This window comes from Hippocampus bargibanti, linkage group LG14 (genome assembly GCF_051943395.1).
Source record: "Hippocampus bargibanti isolate YZ-2025 linkage group LG14, ASM5194339v1, whole genome shotgun sequence".
NCBI lineage: Eukaryota > Metazoa > Chordata > Actinopteri > Syngnathiformes > Syngnathidae > Hippocampus > Hippocampus bargibanti.
The window spans coordinates 12,585,398-12,612,031 of NC_142747.1; the positions used below are offsets into that span (position 1 = coordinate 12,585,398).

A 26,634-nucleotide genomic window follows, 5' to 3' on the forward strand; every position below is an offset into this window, starting at 1 on the left:
ATTAAACAATTTTAGAAGGATGTCTCTTACAAGAATAACTGATTTGGATAATGGATACAGTACGGGTATTGCATTGCCACGAGTGTTGCAGGACTTTCAACATCCACTTTGAGTTTGTGGTTAACAGTTTTTTTGACAGGATGCAGCATGAACACTCCAAATTAATGCAGAACTTGCATGTGTATCACCTCTAATATGTTATGTTGCTAAGAAACCAAGTCGTACTGTTTTGTCTATTTCATAACCGACATTTCCTGATTCCGACAGTACAAACTTGTCACTACGGGTAGCGGAGCAAGCATTACCTGTTTGCACAGGTAAATGTTTTTTTTTGTGGTTTTCAAAATAAAGTCCTACACTCAACATTTAATGCCTAAAATGCATGTCAGTCATGTACTAATGGATACAGAAATTGCAGTGATGAATTACATTGTTTGGTGCACTGTGTTTTAACTTTCTTGATATTTTTAGAATCATAATTAATTGAAATTTCATTTATTTTGAAACATCCCTTGCCAGGCCCAACAGATCACACATTTTTACAACCCAGCCCTAGCATTCATGTAGATTTCACTCACCTACATTCTCAAACCTGGACTGAGGGTGTGTTTCGGAGGCTTCCTCGGCAGAGAAGGGTGGACGTCAATGGAGTTCCCTCTCACTCAAGGTTATTTTATTCAATTGACATTCTTTAATCTGCCAATATGTTTTAGCTCACAGAACTAGGAAACGTACAGTTACTTTTTGAAATCTGTCAGATTTTTTTTTTCAGGAGTAACGATGACATTTTATTGCATGGGCATTTCATGTGTTGAAAGGGGTGTGGCGCACTACAAGATTATGTTCATCCAATAAGGTTATTCTTGAGGTTTATTGCAAATGGCATGCAGAAGCTTTTCACTTTTCAGTGAACAGAGTGTTAATTCTAGCATTAAATACCGTTGATTAACACTTTCAGGGACAGGGGTTACTACAGTGGATATCTTATCATGTTATCAGGTTACAGAGTGTACGTTAGCCTTAAAAGACCAGCTCTCAATTACGGAAGTATGAGTAATTCCATGAAAATGGTGTACTTTTAAATGCTAATTCAATTTGTGGACCACTGTAAATGTTAATTTCAAAGCCTGTCTGAAGTGGTGTTTATGTGATATGACCTTTTGTGTGTACCATAGCTCCTGGTGGAGCTGCAAGTGTGGAGGAACCAGTGGCCATCCTTCCTGGTCGGTTGGGGTCAGTCATTGAGGAAATAGAGCCTGTTGAAATAGAGGAGCGTGATGATGACAAATGTAATCCTTCAGAAACGACATCTTGCCAGGTAGGTATTCATACGGAATCGGTTGGTTGATTGTGATGAACAGTGACAACTACGTGATTTTTTTTATTAGGCCCCATACTCATATGACAGTTCTCCATCATCCTCTGACAGCGAGGATAAATATAAGATGGAAAAGAAGAAGAAGAAACTGAAGAAGAAGAGGAAAAAGAAAGTATGTGGTTTGATAACATTCTTACTTCTATAGTAGAGATAAAGTTTCAATCAGATTACGCCTAAACTACTTAAACTGATTTTGAAAAAATATTTTGGGCGAATGGTACAATAAAGAACCACTTCACTTTTCAGTGATGCGGCATGCAAATTAGAGACACTTTTGTCAATAGGTAATACCTGCATCTCAATACCAATATAAAATAAAATAAATTGTTTGTTGCAATGAGGTGAAGTGAATTTGAAAATTTCCACAAAGAGTTAATGAAGATTTTATTTCATTACATTTTTACATTGCATGCATGTATGTAAGATTTTTAAGAAGAAATAGAAAAGATATCAAATATAAACAAAATGTTGCTTTTAAAAACGGCAGCGTATTTTATGGGGCAGTAACCCAAGACTTTTATAGCCTCCTCAGGGTGCACCTCGCCTTGGATCAAATGAATACTGTACACTTCTGGCTTCACTCGACCAAACTGGTCAGGCTTGTAATTAATGTGTTTGTAGAAAGCAGAGCAATTGCACTTTGTGATGAGTACAATAGGCTGTCTACATAGCTGCAATGGGTGGATTTGTACATGTTTGTATGTTTGCTAAGTGTGTGAGGAGCCCTTCCCTTTTTACACTATGCAGCAATGTCAAAGATCTTTTTGACATGGATGAAAAAAAACAAAAATAAACGTGCTAAAAAAATCACTCTCTTTTGACAGGATTCCAGTTCTTCTTCTTCCTCCTCCTCCTCCTCCTCTTCCTCCTCCTCTTCCAGCAGCTCTTCAGACAGCGAGAGTGAGGTAAGTTAGATCATCTACGAGTTCAAATATTGCTTCGGCATGTCTGCCATCAAATGTCATCACAGGTTGTTCAGAACCAAACAGTTCCCATCCAGATAACTCGGCAAACACATCTTTGCAGAAATACAACAATTCCAAATTTGCAGCCATGTGCACGGCTCTTATGTTATGCACACAAAATCCAAATGATTGCATATTGGGGATGAGTGAGCATGTGTGATTTGTTTATGTGACATATTAACTACTGTATTCTAAATACGCATTTCGGCTCACCACGAATGACTATAGCAAAAAAAAAGATATCTGAAAGTGAAAACATGTGAAGACAGTTTTCCACCAGAGGCATTTGTATGCGAGTGGGAGGGCTGAGTGCTGCAAAGGTAAATCTTTGCATTCCAGAAAGGTAGTATAAGTTCAGGGTTCGGATTGCACAGACTATTAAATTAGTCGGCACAGGAGCTAAGGTCATGTATTTGTGTTCAGGAGGTATCAGACTGAGGGGAGGGCGATTCCACACACCCATTTGGAATGTATAAAATAGACATGTTGTAACAATGAACTGGTTTTCAATGTTGTTTTTTGACTGGCCGAGGGTGAACAAAACAGGTGCTCACTCACCTACTGGCATATTTTGGTTTGTTTTGCATGCATCTGAATTATGCACATGCATGCATGATATTTTTGAATGCATGGGAGTGGGGAGGGGGGTGAGTCCGTAATTTAACCTGCATTATTTAATAGGCATTATCTGACTGTGATGTGATCGGGCAGCTGAAGCACGGCCAAAAACGACCTGTTTAACTAGTTGTTAACCCCATATTTTTTTGGGGGGGGATTTGAAATGTATGGACAACTCTGTTTCTGAGTAAATATTCGGTGTACATATCTATATAGATACACAGGTAGATCTCGTAAGTCTCGTAATATCGATATTCTTGGGAGTCTGAAAAAATTTTGATATAACCGGACTATCGATATATCCGATCCTGCGGCATGTAAATTTTCTCCTTGCGTTCATAGAAATAGTATCGTAATAAGCAGTACTATCGATATAACCGATATCGATATAACGAGACTTTACTGTATATTGCATAATTATTTTGAAGGATGACAAGAAAAAGAAGAAGAAAAAGGAGAAGAAGAAAGTGGTGAACGAGTACACATGGGACAGGTTGATCGTAGCACCAACAGGTAGGTGTGCATCTGAAAACTTGGTCACCAAGCAAATTTAAGGAACATCCAACAATAAATGGAATGTATAAATATTCTTATTATTATTAATCATCAGCAGAGATGTTTTTTTTCTCATTTAAATGAATTCTCCATGTCGATCTGCGTTTATTTAGATGAACGAGTGGAAGTTCCTGGGTACACGGACTTAAAACAGGTGAGAGAAAAAGAGAGCGAGTTCCTCATGCTCCTCATCTGACTTTTATTGTTGACATATGCAAACTAGAAGAAAAACACCGCCCTGATATTTGGATACCATGCCCCTAGGTCGGACATTTAGACTGCATTGCATAACGTGTCATCTATATTGACATTAAAGAGAATCTACTTGTATGCAAAATCATATAAGATTGTTTGATTTCTACTGTCCTGTTTCAGGTTTCCAGCGTGACTTACGATTGCAATAACAAAATGGAGAATGAGGATAAGAAAACAAAGAGCAAGGTACATTTTAGCTTTTCGGCCCATAAATGATTGGAGCAATGCCATTGATAGTATTCAATCAATCAAATATCTGATTACTATTGATACAAGAGCTCATGGGGAAATCGGCGCCAGGCATAGAACATTAGAGATAATCAGACCGAGCAATAGAAGTAATCAGATTAGCTTCAGGGAGTAGTCTACTGCTCCCTAAACCTTAGGGCAGGGACCTATCAAAGCAGAGGTCTGGTACTACCACCTCTTTCCATTAAGGATAAACAGTATATAGGGCCAGAGTTACCAGCACAACTTTAGTTCGCTGACGAAGCTCTTTGGATGAGGAGCGAAACGTCCAACACCTTCAAAGAAGTACAGATGACGGCTGAAGAAACCTTTTAATCGATGGACCACTTCTATATATTTGAGAGCCTACACAAATGTATTACATTAACGTTATCTCTTTCGTGAAGTTACGCAAAATTTTCTTTGCACTCGAGTTGGAATACACAACTGCGGTAAGGGTAGATGAGGCATATGTATATCTTGATTAATGTTTCAGGTTGTCAGGAATGTTTATGGGCAAACAAAAATGTTCATACATTCAACAATGTCTGCATACCGTAGATCAATTTAAAGATGTTAATTAATATTTAATTCAGTCACTGCCATTCACAAATTTATTCTGGAATTGAAAATGTGACGTAGAGCGCCATTCCCAAATTAGTTCAGGTTTGGTTTTTTTCTTCCTTGGGTGTCGATAATGCCCTGGCCAGACCTTTGGCAATGTTTTTTTTCCCTTCTACAAGGGGGCGGAATTTCTCTTTTTTACATGTTAGCGCTTTGTTCCAGCTTCAGCTGTTGTTAAAGCGCTATATAAACCAATATGTATGTACTGCATTTTTGGACAGCCGCCCTCATTTCAAGCGAATATAACTCCAGACCCATATAACTTAGGAATTAACTCTTTTTTCAGATGAAGGAAGAGAGTCTAGGGTTTCTTACACTGCATTGAATATGTAATCCTAAAACTCAATGTTCTGTGGGTCCTGGAATTCGAGTGACAATGACAAAAACCCTGGGCCTGGAGTGGATGCATATTTGCACGTCTGGCAGTGAATGAGTTAAAAATGAGCTTGTATTAAGACACATGAATTTCATTGATACAATTTTTTCCCAAGACACATGAATTTCATTGATACAATTTTTTCCCCAGGATTCCTCTTCATCGGACAATGACAAGAAGAAGAAAAAGGACACGAAGAAGAAGAAAAAGAAAGACAAGAAGAAGAAAAAGAAGAAAGACAAAAAGGTACAGATATGTCAAAGTATTATTTGGAATAAAAAACAATCATAAATGAAATCGAGAAATGAATAGTGTGTTGACATCAATCAATATTTTTGTCTGCTTTTATTTTGCAGCATTCCTCATGCTCGTCATCTGATAGTTCTTCCTCTGATAGTGAGGATGAAAAGAAAAAAAAGAAAAAGAAGAAGAAAAAGAAGAAGAAGAAGGTTTTGTCTATTTTATAAAACATGAAAAACAAAATCTGGGTTTACCGATAATTATTCAGATTTGTCTTTTACAGGATTCCAGTTCCTCTTCTTCCTCCTCTTCATCTTCCTCTTTCCTCTTCCTCTTCCTCTTCCTCTTCCTCTTCCTCCTCATCTTCTTCCTCATCCTCTGACAGCGATGATGATAAGAAAAAGAAGAAAAAAGACAAAAAGAAAGACAAGAAAAAGGTACCTTCATGTTGTTATTTTCCTGATGTGTGTCAAGAATACTTACATTTGTGAAAGCACTCCTATTTAAGCTTCACTTATTTGTAAGCTACGGCCTCTCGTATAGTCAACAGCAGATCCTCAAAAAAAGCTTGATCAAAAATGTACGTTAGAATTATTTTCTAACTTTGGCAGGACCGGTCCAGTAAAAGAACACATTAACCCTGCGCATAAACATTTTCATTCATTTTTAATTACTGTATGTTCCGCTCTATAAGGCATTCAATTTTCTTAAAAAGCCGAAAGTGCACCTTATAATTCAATTCACCTTATATATTGATCAATATTCTGATATCTAGGATGTAATATTTTAAATGCTATGTCAAGCGCTTTGTTACAGCAGCAGCGGTTTTGAAAATACTATCTAAATAAATCTGTATTGTATTCCTTTTGCATCACTCCATGATTGTTGCTTACCTTATTATCCGTTGTAAGGCATACCCAAAAGCCTTGATTTTCTTCAAAAGATGACCCTGCGCCTTATATGTGAAGTCATAATCAACAACAACGGGTCTCGCAGCCACGACTCCATTTCCCCCTGTAGAAGAAGTAGTGCTTAACAGGCTCTACTGTAATACCTTATAATGTGGTGTGCCTTATAATTGGAAAACTTTTATAGATTTATATATTATATTTTAAAAACTTTTGTCATTCATTGAAGGTGCGTCTTATACTCTGGTGCACCTTACATATGGAAAAACAAATAAAATACACCATACATTGGGGGTTGCGCCTCATACTCCGGTGCACCTTATATACCTTAAAATTTGGTATATTCTATGCGCCTGATAATGCGCATTTTGAAATTCATTAATGTTGCGCCTTATACTCCATAGCGCCTTATAACACAGAAAATACAGTACAAGCACATTGTAATTACAACAGCATTTGGATTGGATTGGATTGGATTTGCCTTTATTAGTCTCACAGTGGAGAAATTTACATTTCACAGCAGCAAAGTGATGAAAGGAATGAAAGTAGAAAAAGAAATTTTAAACAACTATGAAGTAGAAATGTGACAATGCAAACAATGTCTATGGAATAATTGAAGAACCATATGGGTTGTTATTCACAGAAGGATGCAAAAGAATCACTTTCACCAACAGGTGAGTGCGTCCACTTTTTTCATACACCCAAATCTTTTTTTTTCCTGGATACTCATATTATGATTATCCACAGGAGTTGATGCAACTCAGAAAAGTGATATTGGAGACGCAGCCAAAGATAATTATGACAAGGTGACACTCTCCCTTGACATTGCCTACAATATGACACTCCCTCAACATTAAATAAACATCTTTATATATGTATTTGGGGTGCATGTGCGTTTTCTAGTATAAAGCAGCAGAAGATCCATCTGCAACCTACCAGTTCTTACCAGGTGGTAAGTGTGAATTTCAGCTCATCAAGTTTCCAGTTCATGTTTTGTGGACAGAAGAGCGAGAACATGCTAACTCTTGAAAGCAGAATCACTGACACGGCGCACCGAGGAGGGCCACCTGAGTGATGATGAGCGAGAGGGAGGGGACGAGAACCAGATGAAGAAGAAAAAGAAGCTGAAGAAGAAGAAGATAAAGGTGATCATCGTGTGTGCATTTGAATGGATTAAGTCTTAAAACAAGTTTTGGATTAATGGCTTTTTTTTCTGCAATAGGATTCTGGTTCATCTTCGGAGAGTGATGATGAAAAAGACAAGAAGAAGAAGAAAAAGAAGAAGAAGAAAAAGAAGGTACATTCTCAAGTAGTTGGGTTATAAATTAGTCAAAATTTACATTGGACTCTTTTTTTTTCACTCCAGTCGGGTTATTTTTTTTTACCAATTTGTCTTAACTCATTCACTGCCAGACAATGTGCAAAAATGTTTCCACTCCAGTGCCAGGGTTTTTGTCATTGTCACTTGAGTTCCAGGACCCACAGAATATTGAGTTTTAGGACTACATAATAATCACAATAATAATACATTTCATTTATAAGCGCCTTTCAAAACTCTCAAGGACACTTTACAGTCTATTCAATACAGCATAAGAAACCTTAGAATCTTCTTTCATCAGAAAAAAGTTAATTCCTAAATTTAATGGGCCTGGAGTTATATGAGCTTGATCTGAGGGCGGCTGTTCAAAATACAATGCAATACATACATATTGGTTTATATAGCGCTTTAACATCAGCTGAAGCTGGAACAATGCACTAACATGGAAAAAAGGGAAATGCTGCCTCCTGGTGGAAAAGAAAAAAACATTGCCAGAGGCCATGGTCAGCGCTTTATCGGCACCCAAGCATGAAAAAAAAAAACGACCAAATTTGGGAATGCTGCTCTACATCATATTTTCAATTCCCAAATAAATTAGTGAATGGCAGTGAATGAGTTAAGAGTGTAAAACTCCACAAAGGTGCAGCTAACAATTATTGTCTTGTTGATTGAACTCTTGTGTTCCATCTCATTGAAATTAGAGGCATCCTGCATTTAAAATATGCGTGTTCATATGAGATGAGTAAAATTATGCTCTGTCAGAAAAAGCCTGGTGTTGCTAATTGCTGTCAATAAATTGTTTGATTTCATACGTAGGATTCTTCCAGCTCCTCCTCCTCTTCTTCATCTTCTGAGAGCTCTTCCTCAGAGAGTGATGATGAGAAGAAGAAAAAGAAGAAGAAAAAGAAGAAGAAGAAGAAGAAGAAGAAGAAGGCATGTTATCCTTCTAATATCTATTCCCTTTTATTTGCCGTGTGTTGGTTTATGACACTAATTTATACTAAACTGTATTACCAGGATTCCAGTTCTTCGTCGTCATCATCCTCCTCTTCGGACAGTGATGATGACAAGAAGAAGAAGAAGAAAAAAAAGAAGAAGAAGAAGAAGAAGAAGAAAAATAAAAAGGTTTGCTTTTGTCCCTCTTGTATTATCTACTATTATTATTCCTCTGGAAATGTTGCAGCAATATTTTTTTCCTTTATAATGATGATGATTAATTATAGATAAAGCATGTTTCTTAAAATAATCCTCACAGGTCTCCAGTTCTTCCTCTTCCTCATCTGATAGTGATGATGAAAAGAAAAAGAAGAAGAAAAAGTTGAAGAAGAAGAAGAAAAAGAAGGTCTGCCATTTTCCCCCACTTGTATAATCCACTACAGTGTTTCTGCAGGCAGTAGCCACATTTTGTAACTCTCTACAAATCTCTGAACAGGACTCCAGTTCTTCCTCCTCCTCTTCCTCCTCCTCTTCATCTGACAGTGATGATGGCAAGAAGAAGAAAAAAAAGAAGAAGAAGAAGAAGAAGAAGAAGAAGAAGGTAAAAAAAGTAAAGATATACAGTAAAGTCTCGTTATATCGATATTCAAGGGAGTCCGAAAAAATATCGATATAACCGGGACTATCGATATATCCGATATCGATATAACGAGACTTTACTGTATTATTCTATTAATGGAGTCCACTGGGATACATAAATATTAATAAATAAATTTGTTCATAATACTTTATCTATATACAACAGGGTTTAATCATCCTATGGGTGTGTTTTTATTTGTATTTGTGTATTTATTTTGTCAATAGAAGGACAGCTCCTCTGATGAGAGCTCCTCCTCCTGCTCTTCTTCCTCTTCCTCCTCTTCCTCCTCCTCGGACAGTGAGAGTGGCAAGGTGAGACAATTCACAATTGGATTGATGCTTTTTCAGAACTTGAATTATACCTCTTTTTTTTAGAAAAAGAAGAAAAAGGATAAAAAGAAGAAGAAAAAGGGCAAGAAAAAGAAGGTGAGCCAATATGAAATCATGACCAAAAAAAGTTGAATTGTTGGAGTGATTTGTGCTTTCAGTTTTCTTAAAAAAATATACATAGTAGTCTATTGTTACCGAATTCAGCACAATTTAAAATCAAAACTGGAACACATGGATTGCAAATTTGATACCCCAACGTAAACGAAACCAAATATATATGATATAGCTCTTCTAATCTACGAATTGTATGCATAAAATTTTGTGGATACTACTGTGTACAATACTACTTTAAAGTCATTCACCTACTAGCAAATAATGAGGAACTCATTACTTTTATAAAACTTTGGTACCCACACTGCATCAAACTGATATTTAGTCTGTGGAAAGGGTGCTCACCAAATGGTTGCATTTTCATCCAAGCATTCAGATTGTTCTCGTGGTGATAAGAAGAAAAAGAAGAAGGACAAGAAAAAGAAAAAGAAGAAAGACAAGAAGAAGAAAAAGGTCAGTTGGGTTGACTGGTGCCAAAATGGATGAATGATTCTGTGGCTGCTTCTGCTTTCTTTTGTAAAGTGTGGCATTCTTCTATATGTCCAGCATTCAAGCTCCAGTTCTTCAAGTTCCAGTTCCTCCAGTTCTAGTGACAGTGACAAGGAAAACAAAAAGGTCAAGAAGGAAAAGAAGAAAAAAGAGAAAGTAAGTGTAAAAGAAAAAGAAAAGTAAATCTCTCTCTCTCTCTCTCTCTCTCTCTCTCTATATATATATATATATATATATATATATATATATATATATATATATATACACAGTAAAGTCTCGTTATATCGATATCGGTTATATCGATAGTACTGCTTATTACGATACTATTTCTATGAACGCAAGGAGAAAATTTACATGCCGCAGGATCGGATATGTATAAGATGCACCGGAGTATAAGACGCACAGACGCACCCCCCAATGAATGGTGTATTTTCAAACTGTTCCCATATATAAGGCACACCGACCTATAAGGCACAGCTTCAATTAATGAAAAGTTTTCCAAATTTAATGTAAAAATATATATATTTTTCCAAATATAAGGCACACGACATTATAAGGCGTTATAGTAGAGTCGGGGGTTATGCACTACTTCTTTTCCAGGGGGAAATGGAGTTGGTGGCTCCTGACAGGAGTTGCGAGACCTGTTGTGGCTCAATATTACTTCTTATATAATAAGGTGCACCTGCGCATAAGGCACATGGTCATCTTGGGAAGAAAATGAAAGCTTTTGGGTGTGCTTTATACACCATAAAATACGGTACTCCTCTACTATCTTTATTATTGGCAATGAGACACGCCACTTCTTGTCTGCAAAATGTAGATTGTCGGTGCTCTGGTAGATAAGCAGTGTAAAGAGCACAGATGATAAACTATGACTTTTCTCCTCATCATTTATTCCTCCTTCCTTATTTCAGAAAAGTCCTGTTGTTGAGCAAAGTGGTGATCCACAAATGCAGGTGTCTGACCCGGGAACGAGTGGATACTCAGCTTTTAGTAGAAGCTCCAAGCCCGGTGGTGCTCCCGTTATCACATTTCCATTGCTTCCCTCCAAACCTGTTGTAAACCTGGATCCTCTGAGCCTTCCACCCACTTCACTCTCCAATCCGACAATGTCCACAACTGCTGGTGGAGATCGGCCACCCGTTCGCAGACCCTTAAGCCCGATGGAGTCATTGATGGGGAGTACCGGTGCATTTCGGTACAGGGATTCAGGGTCCCGTACTTCCCCTCACCTTAGCTCTACTAGTTTATACAGAAGCACGAGGTCCTACAAGTGATGCGATGTCCAAACTATTCACAGATGACAAGACATGAGGGGAAATTGAATGAGTGCTTCAATGATATATATCACCCTGAGAGAGTCTGATAAAACGTCTCATCCTTAATTAAAGAAAATCTGTGTTTGCAGAGGAATCATTGTGCCGAAAATAGATATTCAATGAAAATGAACTATTCAATGTTTGCTTCAGGAAATAAAACAACTAAATTGTGTTTTGTGTACTCTTTTCATGGGTATTGCTCTTTCTCTCTCTCTCTCTCTCTCTCTCTCTCTCTCTCTCTCTCTCTCTCTCTCTCTCTCTCTCTCTCTCTCTCTCTCTCTCTCTCTCTCTCTCTCTCTCTCTCTCTCTCTCTCTCTCTCTCTCTCTCTCTCTCTCTCTCTCTCTCACACACACACACAACATCACTCCGTGTGTTAGCCCTGTAAGAGTAAAATTCACGGTGCCATGCTTGGTCTAGGGGGCCTTGGCAAACGATTCACCATCAATATTTCCACTAAAAGCCACATTGTCTCTTTGTTGATAGTCTTGGGCAAAGTGTGTATTTAAAATGATGCTGAAAACTTGCCAAAATCCTCAAAGAATTTCTTGGTACATAGATAACGTTGTGGTGATCTTTGTGTCTACACTCTTTAAAAGGTCAATAAGTGATACAGAGCTATATAAGCGATCCGGGTGAGCTGACCTTTTAACTTATGACATGGCTGTTGTGGTTCACAAAAAATGTCATCACGGGTTACTACTCACGTTTTCGCTGATGAAGCCTCTTGGATAGCGGGCGAAACGTCCAACACCTTCGAAAAGGACAGATGACGGCTGAAAAAACCTTCTCATCCATACGCACGTTTTATTTATTGGAAACCGTAATTTGTATTCATTAAACATAACCATGAATGGGTTAATGAAAACCGTACTGATTACGGCAAAACCGGAGTAGTTGTCAGGTATGCCGTATTTTTTATTAAAAATTCTGCTCTAAAGGACAACCGAGTTTTGTCCATCATTTGTAAAATGACTTCTACTGAGCGTATTTTACAAAGATTCCACCGCATATAGCTATATTTTACGTTTTAAGACTCGCGCTGAATATTCCGGAAGTCTTGTTTTTGAGTTGGTGACGAGTCCGTACGTGACGTCACTGAAGGAACGCCCCTGACTGAAAAAAAGGACACATTGTAGCAGTCCTTCCATCACGTGAATGCTTGTTTGGTCTGAAAACCTCATGTTGCGCCAGAAGAGGGCGTCCAAGCTCCATATAAGGAATTTATCAGCCTGCGGAAACGCAATACACTGTCATGTCTACAAGTGGTCACCATTTTCTGCCTCTTTTTGGGTGAGACATTTCCGCCAAAAGTTGCCTCAAAATGGCATAGAATAAATTATTTAATCGATTGCAAACATGTATGCTTCCTCTTCAGAACTATTTGAACCATATTCGTAACTATATGTGTAACAAGGAAGCATATTCTCCGAATCTGAAACCATTGTTTTGATTCTCCATCAATGCAGGACGTCTTGGCGTGACGTCACGAACTGGGTGCGGGACTTTCTGAAAATGCCCAATTCGCAGCTCAATTTTTTTTTAAATCATTTTGGTGTTCATTGAATAGAAATATCATACTACGTGTTTTGGGTATTTTAGATGCTATAAAACGTTTTTCTGATGTCAGTTAGGAAACAAAAAAAGTGACGTCGGTTGTCCTTTAGATTATTGACTGTTTCCAAACTGTTCAAATCAGGACGCGGGATAGAACTCCTCCCACATGTTTGCGTCACCTGAGCATTTTGGTTCCTGGTTGGGTCACGTGGTTTGAGGTGCGGTTGTTTTGACTTTTTTTACCTTCGTCCACCAGTTCAGTGCTCTTTAGCTGCCACCGTAGTCGTAGTTTGGACGAGCACAGCAGCACGATGAGTTTCAATCTAAGTGATGGTAAGATTTCCGTTCAATATGATCTTACATCTTTTGGTTACCAAATAAAATATTGTGAAGTGAAAGTTAATTAAGCAATTTTTTGTTATGCGGTCTTGATCATTGCTCCTTTTTTTACAGCAATGGGCGTTGAGGAAAAGATGACCAAGACAGACGCAAAAACAGATGAAATCAGCTGGCCCTGGAGCAGTAAAAAGGACAAGGTACTTCATTGAAGTAAAATATAACGGCATACAGTACGGGTGACATTACGACTAATTGGTCAGTATTTTGATTAGTTTAGATTACAATGTGTATTTATTTTTTCTTGACTTTTAGAACATAGTGTCTCAACTCCCTCAAATGTGCTGCACGCATGCACTCCTGACACCTAAACTGAAAAATACTAACAGATAATGTAAGACTTAAAGTGAGATCTTAAATGCTTGACATTGTTTCAGGATGGTGACAAATCTAAGTCATCAGACAAAAAGTCGAAAAGCAAAGACGGAAAGAGCAGTGGAAACAAGGATGGGAAGCATAAGGAACATAAAGATGGAAAGAAAAAGGAACATAAGGACGGGAAGAGGTCAGGCACTTCAAGCTCATCCTCTTCCTCCTCCAGCAGCAGCAGCAGCAGTAGCGACGAGGTGAAGCTTTTGTTTTAGCAAAGTTAATTTCTTTTTCAATATATTAGAAACAAACAGAATGCTGCTCGACACTAGTAACATACCTGCCACGCCCTGTTTTGTCTTACTGGTATGTAGCCGCGACAGGTCTCACCTGCTGTGCCACTTTGAACCCCACATACACACCACACCTTCATCCTGCTATCGATGTTCCGTGACTATTTGCAGTCATATTTTGCACCCTTTGTCACAGTCAATCGCTGCAGTTCTCCGTGAGTCACAGTTGTGTGAGCATGACAAAAATGGATGTGAGGGAAAACAAAGAAGTCACATCGTCTCCGAGCAGAGTCTGGCAAAAACATAATCAGACCACATCACTGCTTCAAATGAGGGTCATGAGGAGGTTGTCATTTTAGTGCTTGTGAGGGGCCACTACCGCTGCATTTATTGATAAAATGTACGAGCTTTGGTACTTCAGATGTGCTTGAATTAATTATCTTATTCTTCTGTAGTAAGCTTCTTTCTTGTTGTCATTCCAGGGTTAATGCTTCCCGAGGTGAAAATCCGGTGCAACTCACCATAGATCAACCATACTGAAAGTTTTGTGTATGTTTTACCACAAGGTGGTATTATTTCCTTCTTTTTTTTTGGGTGGGGGGGGGGTGGTGGCAATCAGAAGTCTGTAATTCGTGGTCATTGTTGCCATTTGCTAATATGAAATTAAATCATGATTGAAAATATTTTTTTGTGTTATTTAATATTTTTGCTTTTTTTCGGCCAGAGTGGATGTTTTCTACCTCCCCTTTTAAAAATAAATCCACAGACCAAGGAAATGACGCCAAAGCTTCATGTAAAGACAATACATGACATAAAAAATACTATTCGTTCAGATGACATTGTATATTACTGAACTGACATCAAATGATCTATTATATGGAGAATGAAATAATAATAATAATTATAATTATTATTATTATTATGAATACGTTTCATTTAAGTGCATATACAATATGATTTATTATGTATATATATATATGGCTGTTTCTCTACTGTGTACTGTACCCTGATTACATAGATCCAATCTCAACAGATTGCGGCATAAAAGGCAGGGTACTCACCCTTGAGCAAATACCCAATTTAAATTGTCAGATTTGCGGTTATACAGTACATACTTGTCTCGACGCAACCTCGGGTGCACCCTGCCAATTGCCCAAAGACAGCTGGAGTCGGTTCAGGTATGCTCGCAACCTTTGTGAGTATAACCAAATTATAAAATTGATAGTATTTCATCAAAAGATGGGCCGATAGTGGGGGCGGGGGGGTATATACTTAGTGTTTCTGTTCTTTTCAAATGCAATTAAGAAGGAAGTAATTGTTACTTTTGGTTCATATAATTTCCAGCCTTTCTCGGCCACATAAAAATGCAACGAGCCAGATTTGGCCTCCAGGGTGTGCCATAGACACGGATAAATTATATAGTCCCGAGTTTACGTTCCCTTGTAGTGCAGTGAATATACAGTACATATTTTCGAAAATAGGGGACGATTTTACAACATACCACTAGAGGGTGGAAGTATCACTTCCTCCGATTGGCGTCAACGGTTTCTAAGCAACAGCATCTTGGTCTCAGTCGCTGCCACTGTGGCTTTTCAAGTTCACAGAAGCATTGGCACATAAGCAGGAAGTCAAATTTATGACAAGGTAATATGCAGGAGAGAAGGCAACTTTATTCTTTTGACAGAATGTGAGTACAAGCTGAATAGAAAAAGTATATTAAACACAAACCTGCCAATTGAAGGTCACGCTTTTCAAATTTACAGAGTATCTTCTTGAATATTTCCAATTCACCATACAGGGAACGTAATAACCTTTTATTTTGGATTACTCAAACCGGAAGCTGACATCCCTGATTAAAATTACCACCGGTGCACACACCCGCTGCAGATCGAGCGAGGAAGCATGGAGCGCCTTAGGACGCGTCGGAGACACTCACTAAGACGAAGGGACAGCGATCAGTTGTGACGTGTTTCTAATTTCAGTCACTTGTAGAGAAGTTCGACTCAGTGCAACGAGAACTTCTGAAAACTGTAACTCTATTGACAGGTTAGCGCAACGATTTCACTGAATACTTGGAGTGATCCGCTTAACCAAACGGACGGGTGTCGTGGGGTGAGACACGCCAACACGTAGTCAGCGACCGGTGAACCGCACCGGAAATGAATTGGGATTCCTTTTGGACCGTGCATGTGAACATTTCACTGTGTTTTGGACTAATAGAGTGGCTGGTGCGCGCTGCGTAAAACCCCCACTTGTCACATGCGATTACAAGGACGAGTTTTCTTCAAGAAAGCTGCGCGGTGCACAGGACTGAACGGCTCGGAACAATGGTGAAGTTTCATAACTCGGACCTGTGGATAGCCTGGTTTGTCATTTTCTGCATGGAGGGTGAGTCTTCATTCAAAAAAATCATCACTTTTTTGTTGGCAGAGTGGAACACAGTACGCATCGGTACAAACCTACTGTTTATTGTTGCAGTAAAGATGTAGGAAAAACTACAGACACGCAGCCTGCAGCGTCTGACAGTGTGGCAGAAGAAATTACTTTATTACAATACATCAAAGAATCTTAGTACAGTAACAGTTATATAAGAAACATGCATTCAAAACAGCAGCAACACTTTGTGAGCAATTTTAGAGCACTTTTTAGAATAATAATAAGTGATGATGATGATGATGATAATAATTAGAAAAATAGCAATCAAATTTCAGTCATCTGGTCAAATATGTAAATTAATTGGAAATTCCGAATGTGATGTGGAATTGAGGCATTGGACTTATCTACATCTCCCATTCGACTTAAAACTCATTTTACCCGGCAGTCATTTCCATCAAACTAAAGCGAAAGAATGCAATGTTTCTGTCTATGATGCTTTGGACTACGCGCTTTGATCCCATGCGCGCTTTCTGTGCATGGAACATTTTTACTATTGTGGCTCGGTGTTCTTTCGATGCAGTTGCTGTGGGGCCTTTATCATATTACTTTTATTAAGTCCTATAGGCCTGATGTCTTCCAGTATATTAAATCGAGTGACTCAATGACATGTTTTCAGTACATCAGGCTTTCTTCCAATCTGAGTATTAGATCTCTTCTGTGTCTTGTGCATTCAGCCTTGCTCTCTGTAGTTACGTTGTATTTTCCTCCATAAAGCCTTTATTTTCACCTTCTGTGTCATATCTGCTATAGGTGACAATGGAAGTAGTCACTCTCTCTTACTGTCTCTCTCTTTCTCCTCCCATGCATTGCAACAGATACACAAAAGTTGGCGAGTCGATACAATTTGAAATAAACACTAAGGTAGGGTTGTTAAATTGTTAGACTGTGCTGGTAATTACACCAGATGAACGACTAACCCGCCGGCGTGTGGCCTGAACACGATTGTTAATTTACCATCTATTTTAAAACAGGAAAAGAAAGAAGAATGGAAGCGGGACAGAAATGGACTGTATTGAATCTGATAGACACTGAACTTTAAATTGAAAAATCTAACTGTGTTTAAACGGAACTAGTTCTGCAGTATCAAATGACAAATCTGTAAAGATGCTTTGATCCTCTCCTCTTTCATCTAGAACTGCTTCATGTAACAAAGAGGGTACAGAAAGTGCTAAAGATGAATGACATATTGTCTTTGTGCTGTCATATTATGTTATTTTTTTGTTGTTGTTCTTTTGACTTCAAGACGGCGCCGCGAGAGTAGCTGCCTTTCCAGCATTTCATGTATTTTGTTTTTCTACTTTCATTCCTTTCACCTTTCCTTTTACTGCTGTGAAATGTAAATGTCTCCACTGCGAGACTAATAAAGGCAAAGGCAAATCCAATCTTTAACTCATTCACTGCCAGACGTGCAAAAATGTGTCCACTTCAGTGCCAGGGTTTTCGTCATTGTCACTTGAATTCCAGGACCCACAGAATTTTGAATTTTAGGAGTAAATAAATATTCAATATAGTGTTGGAAACCATAGACTCTCTTCTTTCTTAAAATAATAATAATAATACTAATAATAATTCCTAAATTATATGGGTCTGGGGTTATATGAGCTTGAATTGAGGGCAGCGGTCCAAAATACAATGCAATACATACATATTGGTTTATATTGAGCTTTAACAACAGCTGAAGCTGAAACAAATCACTAACATGGGGAAAAAAAAGAAATGATGCCCCTTGTGGAAAAGAAAAAAACATTGCCAGAGATCTGGCCAGCGCTTTCTCGGCACCCAAGCATGAAAAAACAAATCTCGAACAAATTCGTGAATGACACTTTCTATTATATTTTAAATTCCTGAATACATTTGGGAATAGTAGTAAATGAGTTCAAAAATACATTTGGCTCACACCAGGTTTTGACAACAAGCAAAAGTATGATACAAATTGCTCCCTTTTTTTTTACAACTTATGAAGTATGTGCTTTTTTTCCAAATCAAATCATACAACTTAAGATTCATGTTTGTTCCTTGATACACGGAGTGCTTTCATTCAACCCCAATTTCTGTCAAATTATTTTAGTATTAAAAAGATGCGTCTTGGAAAATCTGCTTTATTCTATCTTAAAGCACACTCGAAATGAAACTTCCTTTCTATTGTATATGACTATCTGATCACTGCAGCTGAGCACTTCCTGGAAGGATTGTTGTCATTTAAAATCCCGAATATAATAATTGCGAATGAAAAAGGTCAGGTCATTTTTTTCTGAAAAAAAAAAAACAAAAAACAAAAACAATTCAAAATGGTCCTTCAAATTGGTATATACACACACGCACACTGGTCATTTTTTTCTCCTTGGTTTTTTTTTCTCTCTCCCTTTCTGGCTCTCCCTCGTGCTCTTTCACATAGACGCGCACACATAACAAGCTTGTTATATTGGTTGGTAGTTTGAGCTATTGTGTAACGAAACGGTTGAGATTAAAAAAAAAAAGAAAGAAAACAGAACACTACAGCCATTTTTCATCCTTGAATTTCATCCGTGTCAAAATGCCAAGTTTCCAAGGCCATTGAGTAAAAATCAACAGCAAGCGATTTGAAGGACAGGTCCATCTCTTCACTCTTGTGTCTCAGCAGGGGAGTCACAAGTGTCTCTATAAATAAATTCCAGCGTATCGATTCTCGTTGCTTGTATTGGCGGCGTGTACTGACCTCAACGCTTTGCATGTCACAATTTGTTATTGATTGATCGCCTGATTATGTCAGCAAGGCATAGTTTGCTGCGGTATTTTTCTGACCTTTACTTCAAATCCGTGGAAATGCTGCATTATGTGCGGGGGTGTTGGCATTATCCCACCATAAAAATAGTGAAATGTGTTGTTGGTTTTTTTCTTTCTTGTAAAAAAAATCAACCAATTTGTTTATATGCAAGTATCCACTTCACCCAAACAGCTAATTTAGAACCCCCTTGGTTAACTTCATCTGATATTTAATCTGGGAAAAAGCCATGCCTGTATTTGCTATAATAATGTATTGCTATAATAATATTTGCATAGCTATAATAATAAAACATTTTATTTCTAAGTGCCTTTCAAAACTCAGACACTTTACAGTTCTTGACAAGTGTAATTTGGCAGTTTGTTGACTGCATTGGATTTGCCTTTATTAGTCTTGCAGTGGAGAAATGTATATTTCACAGCAGCAAAGTCAAGAAAGGAATGAAAGTAGAAAAAACACAATACATGAGCTGCTGGAAAGGCAACCACTCTTGCGGTGCCGTCTTGAAGTCAAAAGAACAAAAAAAACTAAATAACAAATAACATGACGACACAGAGAGTCATTTATTCTTCAGCACTTTCTGTACCCTCTTTGTTACATGAAGCAGTTGTAGATGAAAGAGGAGAGGAACGTCTCTCAGGGACATCATGGTAGAATGTGCACGTCGACCACAAGCTAAATGTTGAAAGCAAACACTCAGCTGTAGCATCCATTGACGAAAAGAGATTGTCTCACATCTTCTGTCCCACATAAATCCGCTTCAATTCCGAACCGCAACAGTTCCACATACACATCGACGCTCTGCGCTGACGCTCCTTTCTTCTTATCGCCGGCTACTCAAGCCATGCATCCGTCCAGCCGCAGACTGTCCAACAGTACCGACCTTTTTGCTGAACAAAGCAGGGCTGTGAAGATGCTGCCCATTACAGGCGCAAAAAAGCACAATGGCCCCGCCCCTGTGGTGTCCAGCGATGACAGTCGAATGGCACCGACATTCCTTCCATTCAAAAACAGTACTGGCATATTCATGCTGCCGAAAAGGTGCAATCGCTTAGCACACTCTCCTCCTTGATGAATGTCGTGGTCAAAAATGCTGAAAAACAATCCGTATCCATTCCACATGGCGCACAACAACACAAAGTGACAAAAGAAAACACAAAACAAGACAAAAACAACAAAAAAAGCAAAAAAGCAAGGCTCATGAGAGCACTTGCTGACGGCTGCCTACTCAGGTGCCATCTTGGACTCTTGATGTGCGTTCCACTGTTTTTATGCTGAGGTGTCTTGCTTCTATTAGTTTTTGTTAAAAACTTTCAAAAAAGAAGCACATTTACCAAGGCTTACAAAAATAATTGAATCACTCTTTTGAGAACCTGAATTTGACAAGTTACAAAATTGAATTGCAAATAACTTGCATAGTTACATTGAGGAAATGCAGACAAAAATGGCAGCAAGTGGCACAAAAAATGACATCTGTATATTAAAATGTAAACCATTTTTTTTCAAGACATTTTCATTCAATTTTTTTGTCAGGGTTTGACTAAACATAGGCAATTTTATTTTTCGTAAAAAAAGAAAAAGACACTTATCTCAACCGTGATTGGTTGTTACCTAAGCACTGTGATGTCATTTTCAGTCAACAGCAATTGGCAAAACAGCCACCCTCTGAGATGGATTAAAAAAAACGGGATAATTTCACAGCTTCATTCAGATTCCACAAACACAAAATGTGCACTAGTACGACTAACGCGCTCCTCCATAACGCGTTGCCACCGTCACTGCTTAAAGGACAACCGGCACCATTTTTTTGTTTCCTAACTGACCAGAAAAACGTTATATAGCATCTAAAATACCCAAAACTGTCACGTTTTGCAAGGTGGTGATGGCGGGTGCGGATCCCAAAAAGCAGGCAGGAGGGAGCAGGAGGTTGTTTGACAAATTGTATTAAAATAAAGGTCACCAGGAACAAAATGTAAAACATTAAAATCATCTGAACAGAAAAAAGTATCAAAAGAAAACCAAGTGTAAAAGTCCGCCAAGGTTAAACAAACACATGCACAGCATACAATGCATGCAATTGCAGACAAAGCATGCAACAAACAATGAACCGACACCGGATGGTCGTGCCGGGAGTCCTTTTAAGTGTCACTGATTAAAACGACCAGCACCTGCGAGGCTGCAGGCAGGGCTGACGTCGCTACCCGTTGATCGCAAATCCGAACGTGGCAGTCCGCCACTGATTGGGACATGTGCAGGTGCAGGCGGGGCCGACAGCGCCACCCGTTGGTCGCCAACCAGACTGATATTTTTAGTGAAATGCAAAACACCAATAAAAATGAGTTAAAGTGTCCCAAAACTACTTCAAAATGACCTTGAGATGGCGAGTTTCAGAAGGTCCCACCCCCTTGTTCATGACGTCATGCCAAGACGTCTTTGCCTTGATCTAGAATCAAAATAATGGCTTCATATTCAGAGAAGATGCTTTCTTGTTAATCATCCAGTTATGAATATCACTCCAATAGTTCTGAAGAGAAAAGCATAAATGTTTGCAATCAATTAAAGAAGTCCTTCCGGATCATTTTGAGGCGTCTGGACTCCAATGTAGCGTTCCGGAAAATGCACAAGATGGAAATGGGCTGATTTGTCTGCTGGGAATTTGTGTCTAGTATCAAATAGTTGTCTTGGTGCAACACACGATTCACGATCGCGTTATTTATGTCTTCCGTCTAATTTCGCCATCAGCACAGATCAACACGAAGTTTTCAGACCAAATAAAGTACCCAAAATGCATTGTGTGCCGATTTCTCGGTCAGGGGAGTTCCAGACATGACGTCACGTCAGGAATCGTCATCAACTCGAAAACAAGTCTTTCTGAATATTCAGCGTGAGTCTTTAAACGTAAAATATAGCTATATGCCGTGGAATCTTTGTAAAATACGCTCAGTAGAAGTCATTTGAAGTGATTTTACAAATTATGGACACAACTTGGCTGGACGCGTCGGTTGTCCTTTCAGTCTCCCTTAATTCAATATTTGACAAATAGGTATTGTTTTTTGGCTTCTCGAGGGAAGTTTCCAGCCTTTGAAAAACAAACAAATAAAAAAACTATGGAATTTAACCGATTGGTTGAGCTCCCGTCCCAATGAACCCCTAACGGCGATATCAGGACAAAGCTGCTCTGTGCGTGGGCCCACGCTTGATGTTTCACCCAGAACAACCCTCCAAGCCAATGGACAGAGCCAACATTGAGCCTCAATCAATTGAGCACATCAAATTGAAGTGGAGGTGCTGCCTTCAGGCTTATTGGCTACTATTCAAAGTCCCACAGTCCACGTTAAAAATCTGAATACTCCCGGAAAATTTTATATTACCCAACAGCTCACATGACATTTTCCATCTGTTCAGACAACAAGTTGTTGTGTTTGTCCAACTCTTTTGCCATTCAGGACGTGTGTTTGGACATTAACTCATTCACTGCCATTCATGAATTTGTTCGGGAATTGAAAATATGTCATAGAGCGCATTTCCTGAATTGGTTCGGGTTTTCTTTTTTTCATGCTTGGGGCCCGATAAAGCGCTGGCCATGGCCTCTGGCAATGTTTGTTTTTTCTTTTACACAAGGGGGCAGCATTTCCCTCCCTTCATCGGGAAGTAAGAATGTTCCGTATCCGTATCAGAATCGTATTATCAGATTCTTACCGGAGTGACATTGTCTGACAATTCTTCGGAACGATATCAGAATTCAATTTCAGATCGCTTTCTAACATCTTCACCTGTAAATCGCCACCCACAAATCATTGAACAAGCCGTATCATTTGTCAGCGAGTGATAACTGATGACGCAAGTCAAGACTGCTCAGGGTATAAAAAAAGTTTCAGTGTTAACATTTGTCAGAGATATGACAGTCAGACACTGTGAACAGAGACTCGGAACCAGAAAGATTGGAAGGAACTACTGGAAGGAAACGTAATCACCCATGACATACGTCTGAATTCTGCGCCCCTCTACCAAGCTATTTATTGAGAGTACATGCAAATTAAAGTGATACATTAGTGAAACATAGTTTTCTTGATTATAATATCACGCCTCTGGACGTTCTGAGCACCAACAGCTGTAAGCAATGAAACATTGTGTTTCCCATGAACTTATAAATTTGTAACCTGGCTAATGACCTCTTCCTGTGATAAGGAGTTCCCCAAGCCCTAAATTCTGTCCAAGGCCAGCCCTCGTAGATAAAGATGACAATTTAACAAACTGTGTCTGTTGACCTGATTGACCCCAGGTTGTCTGTGCTTCAATTGTGTATTGAGTCACAAGTGTTGACTAAGCATACAACAGCATGAAACTTTTAAATATGATAACTTCTTATTCTCTGTAATCTCTATCAACTTTCTAAGTGTAAATGTTGAAAGTGAAACAGAGTTTTGAGAAGTGACAAGCTGCTCACACATTCTTACATCATCCTTGTATGGTTGGGAGACACAAGACAGATTAAAAATAAATAAATAAACAGCATCCAACTTCGAAGGTGGCTCTCACTGAGTAAATCGTGCTCAATTCACGTGATAAGTAAATCCCGTCTGTGTCAGTTTTATCTGATAAGCAGCATTTTTCCACTGCTCCTTTTGCCTGCTGCTAAAAAGGAGCAGCTGGAATATGAGTGTTGGACAGATGGAACTTTCCACCTCGATTATTTTTCTCACTAAAAATAGGCTGTCCAAAAAATTAAAAGGCCGCTGGGGCCGTCGGCAAAGTGTGCGTTCGTGTGTTCACGTATACATGTTTTGAGCGACAGAGGCATGGAGAACTTCAGACGACGTGTGCTTTCAGATGGCGGCGGCAGGAGCCGTCCTGGGAGTGTGGATGAATAAATGATAGGCGGATATCTGGAGGAGAGCGTGAGGGAACGCAGCAGTCGCTCCCTCATGCAGTCTCTTACGCTCGCATTAAACCAGGCCCTTAAGGCCGCGCGGCAGTTGGTTCAGCATCTGGGGCAAACATCTGACGTGGTCACCGAGGTTTGTGTGTTTGAGGTTTTGACTTGGTTCTACCTTTTGTTCGGCGAGAAAGTCATGAACATGCAGGTTAACTTACCGCATTTTCCGCACTATAAGGGGCTTCGGAGTATAAGGCACACCTTAAATGAATCACTTATTTTTTAAACAGTTTTCCAATATCTGAATCAGAGTCAGAAGCCTTTAATAGACCCACAATGGGGATATTAACAATCTACAGCAGCAAAATTGAAAGGGGTGGGATAGGTGGAGCGGTCGAAAAGAAAAAAAAAAAAAAAAAAGTATTGCATGTACAAAAAAAATGTCAGACTGAACTGTGCAACTGCGCAAAAATGAACTGTATCGTGCAGAATCTACTGTATAAAAGCATATATGATACAGTAAAGTCTTGTTATATCGATATCGGTTATATCGATAGTACTGCTTATTACGATACTATTTCTATGAACGCAAGGAGAAAATGTACATGCCGCAGGATCTGATATATCGATAGTCCGGTTATATCGATATTTTTTCCGACTCCCGAGAATATCGATATAACGAGACTTTACTGTATATGTAACTGTATTTACTCTACATTAGGTGGCTATGCTATTTACAGTGTACGAGTCTAGGTTTGTATTAATTAATTAATATATATATATATATATATATATATATATATATATATAATGGGGCGGCCCGGTAGTCGAGTGGTTAGCACACCGGCTTCACAGTGCAGAGGTCGCCGGTATGAGTGTGAGAGTGACTGTTGTATGTCTTTGTGTGCCCTGCGATTGGCTGGCAACCAATTCAGGGTGTCCCCCGCCTCGTGCCCGAAGACAGCTGAGATAGGCTCCAGCACCCCCCGCGACCCTAATGAGGAATAAGCGGTATGGAAGATGAGATGAGATATATATATATAATTTTATAATTAAATATATATATATATGTATATATATAATTTATTTATGTATTTATTTATTTTTATCTATTTATTTATTTATTATTTTTATCATGTGTGTCTATTCAGAAGCCTGACAGCAATCTGTAGGAACAATGTAGGGTGCGCCACATTATAAAGAGCAAAGAATAGAAGTTACAAAAGTGATTTCAGTTACATTAATCATCCACTTGATGGCGCTACACTAAAGGTAATACAATACAATACAATACAGATTTATTTACATTGCATTTTCACAACCGCTGCAGCTGTAACAAAGACAATACAGAATATTTCTATTACGATATGCGAGAAATCAGAATATTGGTTTATATATAAGGTCCATCCACCAGTCAAGGCGCGACAAAAATTAACTCATTCAATGCCACTCATGAATGTATTCATGAATATGACGTAGAGCGCCATTCCCGAATTTATTCGGGTTTGGTTTGTTTTGCTGGGGTGCCGATAAAGCACTGGCCAGACCTCTGGCAATGTTTTTTTCCATTCCACAAGGGGGAAGCATTTCCTTTTTTCCATGTTAGCTCTTTGTTCGAGCCTCATCTGTTTTCAAAGCGCTATATAAACCAACATATTTGTATTGCATTTTATTTTAGACAGCTGTCCTCATTTCAAGTTCATATTACTTCAGACCCATACAATTTAGAAATTAAGTCTTTTTTTCTGATGGAAGAAGACAGTCTAAAGTTTCTTACGCTTAATTGAATGTTTATGTAGACCGCACAATATTATTTGGGTCCTGGAATTCAAGTGACAATGACAAAAACCCTGGCATTGGATTGGACATATTTTTGCAAGTCTTGACTGGGTTAAGGTCGCCACGGTGCTCACGGATCTTATGTTATCTTAGCTTATCTTGTCTTGTCTTGTCTTATTATAAGGCACACTGTGAGCTTTTGAGAAAATTTATGTTTATAGGTGCGCCTTATAGTGCGGAAAATATGGTCGTTTGAAGAATACCCAATTCTTAGATTGTCTTTATTTGACATCATCGTTGAAAAAGCAAGCAAACATTTTGTTTCGAACCTGATTCAGCCTTGCCACTGCTGTAGAGACCCCCCCCCCCCAAAATATATATATATATATATATATATATATATATATATATATATATATATATATATATATATATATATATATATATATATGTTAAGACGTATGCCAAGAAATAGCAAACAGACATCATAACATCTGAAAACACACATTTCTGCAATTCTGCAGAAGCTTTGGATCCAAATGAGATAATATCTTAGATTGATGTTGCTTGTAAATTCACTGTGTGTGTGAGGGGGGGGGGGGGTTACACATGCATGCATGTAGGCTCTGCTCTCATAAATACTTAGTGCCATCTCTCACGGCGTTCACACCTTGCTGGTTCTGAAGCTTTGACAGGATCTTTGCAGATGGGCCCTCAACATCACATTGGCAACTCATGGTAACTTTTTGACCTGTACAGTGTTAAGATGAGTTAGTTAAGAACGTTGAAATAACACTTGGGTTACATTTAATTGCAAGAAACCAGACGAAGCATCAATAATGACATTTCATACTTAGATCCGTATGTGAAGGCTTTGCATGATGCACGATAGCACTCAGTCTGTATCTGTCACTTGATCACGGGTATTCACAACCGCGTT

The 26,634-nt window shown here is 38.7% G+C and overlaps 2 protein-coding genes and 1 long non-coding RNA gene across 9 annotated transcripts in view; all 3 read left to right on the forward strand.

Annotated features, from left to right (window-relative positions):
• Positions 1 to 3,389: 3,389 nt before the first annotated feature.
• LOC148888352 (uncharacterized) lies at positions 3,390 to 11,461 on the forward strand. 7 transcript variants are annotated; one of them, XM_089012957.1, is made up of 20 exons: positions 3,390 to 3,474; positions 3,630 to 3,670; positions 3,892 to 3,957; positions 5,150 to 5,245; positions 5,356 to 5,448; positions 5,523 to 5,676; positions 6,791 to 6,821; positions 6,895 to 6,953; positions 7,051 to 7,099; positions 7,180 to 7,292; positions 7,370 to 7,444; positions 8,282 to 8,398; positions 8,483 to 8,590; positions 8,721 to 8,807; positions 8,898 to 9,002; positions 9,269 to 9,352; positions 9,416 to 9,466; positions 9,851 to 9,934; positions 10,028 to 10,126; positions 10,885 to 11,461. In XM_089012957.1, the coding sequence occupies exons 3-20, from the start codon at positions 3,932 to 3,934 to the stop codon at positions 11,245 to 11,247; spliced, it is 1,794 nt and encodes a 597-aa protein (XP_088869083.1). In that variant the 5' UTR covers positions 3,390 to 3,474; positions 3,630 to 3,670; positions 3,892 to 3,931; the 3' UTR covers positions 11,248 to 11,461. The 7 variants fall into 7 exon arrangements, with proteins under 7 accessions (XP_088869083.1, XP_088869085.1, XP_088869088.1 ...); XM_089012959.1 differs by having other exon boundaries at positions 8,898 to 8,994; positions 9,264 to 9,352; XM_089012962.1 differs by having other exon boundaries at positions 8,898 to 8,991; positions 9,264 to 9,352.
• Positions 11,462 to 13,034: 1,573 nt separating this feature from the next.
• On the forward strand, positions 13,035 to 14,679 carry LOC148888353 (uncharacterized). The gene is made up of 4 exons (XR_016117181.1): positions 13,035 to 13,177; positions 13,298 to 13,380; positions 13,618 to 13,806; positions 14,325 to 14,679. It is a non-coding gene; the product is annotated as an uncharacterized LOC148888353 (long non-coding RNA).
• Positions 14,680 to 15,717: 1,038 nt separating this feature from the next.
• igsf11 (immunoglobulin superfamily member 11) overlaps positions 15,718 to 26,634 on the forward strand; it is an 89,081-nt gene continuing 78,164 nt past the window's right edge. Inside the window, exon 1 of the mRNA XM_089013606.1 lies at positions 15,718 to 16,230. Within this exon, the coding sequence (XP_088869732.1) occupies positions 16,170 to 16,230 (61 nt within the window). The 5' untranslated portion in view covers positions 15,718 to 16,169. The remainder of the gene's footprint in view (positions 16,231 to 26,634) is intronic.

Bases quoted from the DNA above. Each gene is read 5' to 3' on its own strand.
- LOC148888352 (XM_089012957.1), top strand. From the start codon at position 3,932: ATGAGGATAAGAAAACAAAGAGCAAG. The intron at 6,954-7,050 runs GTGACACTCTCC...TGCGTTTTCTAG, and splicing joins CCAAAGATAATTATGACAAG to TATAAAGCAGCAGAAGATCC. The intron at 7,445-8,281 runs GTACATTCTCAA...TTTCATACGTAG, and splicing joins AGAAGAAGAAGAAAAAGAAG to GATTCTTCCAGCTCCTCCTC.